Source organism: Centrocercus urophasianus, unplaced genomic scaffold, assembly GCF_019232065.1.
Source record: "Centrocercus urophasianus isolate 14NV4802_14NV808 unplaced genomic scaffold, USGS_Curo_1.0 seq_72, whole genome shotgun sequence".
In the NCBI taxonomy this organism is placed as follows: Eukaryota; Metazoa; Chordata; class Aves; order Galliformes; family Phasianidae; genus Centrocercus; species Centrocercus urophasianus.
This window is the reverse complement of record NW_024885333.1, coordinates 78,600-81,967: the sequence shown is the minus strand read 5'-3', so window position 1 is coordinate 81,967 and position 3,368 is coordinate 78,600. Positions and strand designations below refer to the sequence as shown.

Sequence of the window (3,368 nt, the reverse complement as noted above, 5' to 3'; positions counted from 1 at the left end):
CACGCGTTTTTATTACGGAGAGCTGCCCAGCCGCTGGGATGCCGCCGTGCCTCAGGACGTGGAGCAGAGCAGAGCTCCGAGATTGGAGTGCGGCGTAACGCCTGAGGCAGGATTCTGCCGCTGGAGCCGCGCGTGTCGGTGGTAGCAACGCCACCCGTAGCGTTCATAAACGGTGTGGGGCCGAGAAATTCCCACTTCCAGAGGATGTGGCACGAGCTGCACTAAGTGGGTTGCTGCAACGCCCCACTGCCGGAGCAACTCGTGCTCCCGTACATTTCTCTTTAATTAGGGCAAGTGGTGAAGCAGCTGTGCATTTCACTCAGGATTCAGCACATGGGAAGTGAACAGGCATCAGCCAGGACCAGAACCAACTCGGGTCCCACAGTGAGTCCTTCAGCTGCCATCAGCGCCACCTGGCAACGCAGAAACCTCCACTACAACACAGAGGGGGAAAAAGCTTTGTCACCTTTGGCAGAAATGAGCTCACGGTGTTAAACGGAGGCGGTGAAAGAGCACTTTGACCCAAGATGGTCTGATAAAGGCACGGCCAAGGGGAGGAGGACTGTAATTGTCTTCAGTGGAGCACAACGCCTACCAGAACACGTTCAGCAAACAAACAACGTTTTTGCTGCCCTTCCCCAGGAACAAAGGACTCAGCTCTCAGACACCTTCCTGCAGCACAGGCGTGTTTTGAGGAGTCAGAACCTTCTATTCTGGACACAGCACAAACACAGAGGTCATCTTAACAGGTTTATTTCATCTCCAAAAGAAACAGGAACTTCAAAAGGTGTTTTCTGATGTACATCACCCAGAAGCACGGGCGCAACAAAGCAGTTCTGCAGAGATCACTCGAAGCCACTGCAAGAAGAGTGATTATAGGGTCAGGGTGTGACACAACGGGGACGTGGCCCACGCGCGCACCACCACAACCAGAGCAGAGCTTTGTGCTGAAGAGGTGCAAAGAGCAAAATCTCGGAAGGCCCATCAGCGAGAAGCTCTCTGCTGCCCAGCCATTCCCTGGCCAAGAGAGGATGTGGCTGCAGCAGGGAATCGGTGAGACCTCAATTGCAGCATAAGGGAGAGATGCTGAGCTGCAGCGGGCGCCTGTCACCCACCCACACCTTCACCACTTTGTGCCCTTGCTTTTTGCCAGACTGACAGCACATGGAGCTCTGTCGCCTGCCCATTACCTGACGAGGTGTGCGATGTCCCAGCTGGCCTCCAGGGTCAGTGGTCCCTCCACCTCCACTCCCTTCTCTGTTACAATGGCGACTTCATACTGAAGAGAAGAAATAGTAGAAGCTTTCAGTAACGACCGACCTCCAGACTTGGATTTATGATGGGCCCTACGAAAGCCCTCATTATTCACTGCCAATAATGATCACTGAGTCCAACTCAGTATTACGGGTCTGTGCAACTTGGGACATCTGATGATTTACAATTCATTTGCTTTAATGTGGCTCTGCATTCAGTAATGTCTGTCTTTGTCCTGCATGGACAGTGGAGTTGGCTCACTCTGGTGAGAACCTTCCCAAAGATACAGGATTTCAGCTCTGGGTGTCACTGTGGAGGAGATGGGAGATTAAGCACAAAGCTCTGCAGCCAACGTGCAGCACTCACTCTGTTGAAGGACCGAGCGTCTCTGTAGTACAAAATCTTCATGCAGCGCTCAATCAAGTCGCGGGCTTCCTCCTTGGTCAGGCTGGGCTTCTTCTCCAAGGTTTCTCTCATCAGCGGCTGAAAAAAAGTAATCAAACCCAACAGCTCAAGTCACCCAGCACCAAGGTTGCTGCTTCAATGTGCTCCACGTTCCCACTTATGAGCACTAACCTGCGCCAGGTACGCGCCGTACCCCGTAGCGAGCGTTGGGGCTTCATAGGCCACGCCGAGCATGTCCACGTAACCAAGGAAGCTGAAGGACAGAGCTGTGAGCATCACTGCTGCACGAGGGGAGGGCACCCAGCGCACAGCTCCTAGCCAGGGGAACCCTACATCTTCCTCTTTTCAGAGAAACTCTAAGGATGTTCCCAACCAACAGAACTGGGCTGGTGGGGTCACTCCCAGTGTCTCACGTCCCTTGTCCTCACCTCTCACCGTTGTAGAACCCTCCAATAACAACAGTGTTCCACAGTGGGTTGATCTTGGACCTCCGGTTGTACATGACTCTGGTCAGCCAGGAATGAATGGCTTTGGGGCTGTAACTGTGGCCGTCTCCCAGCAGTTCCTCATCAATGCTAAAGCAGGGAGAAAAATCGCTCAACTCAGAGGACCTGGGAGCCACCTGGCCAGCCACCAGCCCACCTCCAGCCGTACTGTGAGCAGGACAAGGGATCACAGAATAGAATCATAGAATCATGAAGTTTGGAAAAGACTCCAAGATCATCAGGCGCAGCCCCAACCCATCACCACTCAGAATCATTAGGGTTGGAGAAGATCTCCAATATCACCAAATCCAACCATGAAGCCGTCTGTAACCACTAAACCACATCCACCCTTCTCTTGAAAACCTCACACCAACTCCCTGTGGGCTGCCTAGAAACGGGAGCTTACACCAGGAGAGGTGGCCCCAGGCCAGCAGTGAATGAAGGACAAGGAGCTGGACGATCCCAGCGAGTCCCTTCAAACTCAAGATGCGGTGCCTGGAAGCAGCGGGACTTACACCATCTGGTTGATGACCTGCGTCAGGTACTGGAAGTCGGCATAGTCGCCGGAGGCGCCCAGCACGGTGCTGTCGTTGACCCTCAGCAGCCGGGAGATGCCGCGGAAGCGCGCGAGGGACCCGTAGGAGCCCATCATGTCCGCCGCGATGACCACGCCGCCCTCAAACTTGACTGCCAGCACCGACGTGCCCGTCACCATGGGACTCCTGCGGACCCACACGTCAGTGCCGCCCCGACCGCCCCCCCCTCCAGCCCCAGGGCCGCCTCCCCTGCCGGTGCCCCCCGCCCCCCGTGTACCCCGCAGCCCCCCGTGCTCCCATCGCCATCGCTGCCCGCACGCCCCGCAGCCCCGCTGCCATCCCACGCCCATCTCCGGCCCGCCCCCGCTCACAGGGTGACGCTGTAGGGCCGCAGCCCGGCCCCGATCCCGATCCCCCCCGGGCTGTACGCTGCCCCCGGGGAGGGACCCCCGGCCCAGAAAGGCGGCGGTGCGCGCGCTCCCCCGACCTCCATCTTAGTCACCGTGCCGCCGCGCTGCGCACGCGCGCCGGAAGTCTGGCCTCCGCCGGCCACCGTAGTGCGAGGGGCGGGGGGTGGCGCCATCTTGAGGGTGGCGTGGGATGGAGAGTGTGGAGGGCGCCATGTTGGAAGTGGCGGAAGTAAGACAGAGTTGAGCTAGACAGAGAGGGCGTGATTATGGGCGTGGTT

At 57.3% G+C, this 3,368-nt stretch overlaps 1 protein-coding gene across 1 annotated transcript; it reads right to left on the bottom strand.

The window, feature by feature from the left end:
• Positions 1-737: 737 nt before the first annotated feature.
• PSMB4 (proteasome 20S subunit beta 4) lies at positions 738-3,190 on the bottom strand. The gene is made up of 7 exons (XM_042837514.1): positions 3,052-3,190; positions 2,660-2,866; positions 2,088-2,234; positions 1,831-1,912; positions 1,621-1,737; positions 1,191-1,279; positions 738-858 (listed from the first exon to the last, which is right to left on the bottom strand). Exons 1-7 carry the CDS (start codon positions 3,171-3,173, stop codon positions 846-848), a joined length of 777 nt encoding a protein of 258 aa, XP_042693448.1. The 5' UTR covers positions 3,174-3,190; the 3' UTR covers positions 738-845.
• Positions 3,191-3,368: the final 178 nt, after the last annotated feature.

What these genes read in the sequence shown, in the direction of transcription:
- PSMB4 (XM_042837514.1), bottom strand. Translation starts at nt 3,173, where the DNA reads ATGGAGGTCGGGGGAGCGCGCGCACCGCCGCCTTTCTGGGCCGGGGGT. An exon ending in CGGCCCTACAGCGTCACCCT is followed by an intron (nt 2,867 to 3,051) that starts GTGAGCGGGGGC and finishes GTGGGTCCGCAG; the next exon opens with GAGTCCCATGGTGACGGGCA. An exon ending in ACGGCGCGTACCTGGCGCAG is followed by an intron (nt 1,738 to 1,830) that starts GTTAGTGCTCAT and finishes ACTTTTTTTCAG; the next exon opens with CCGCTGATGAGAGAAACCTT.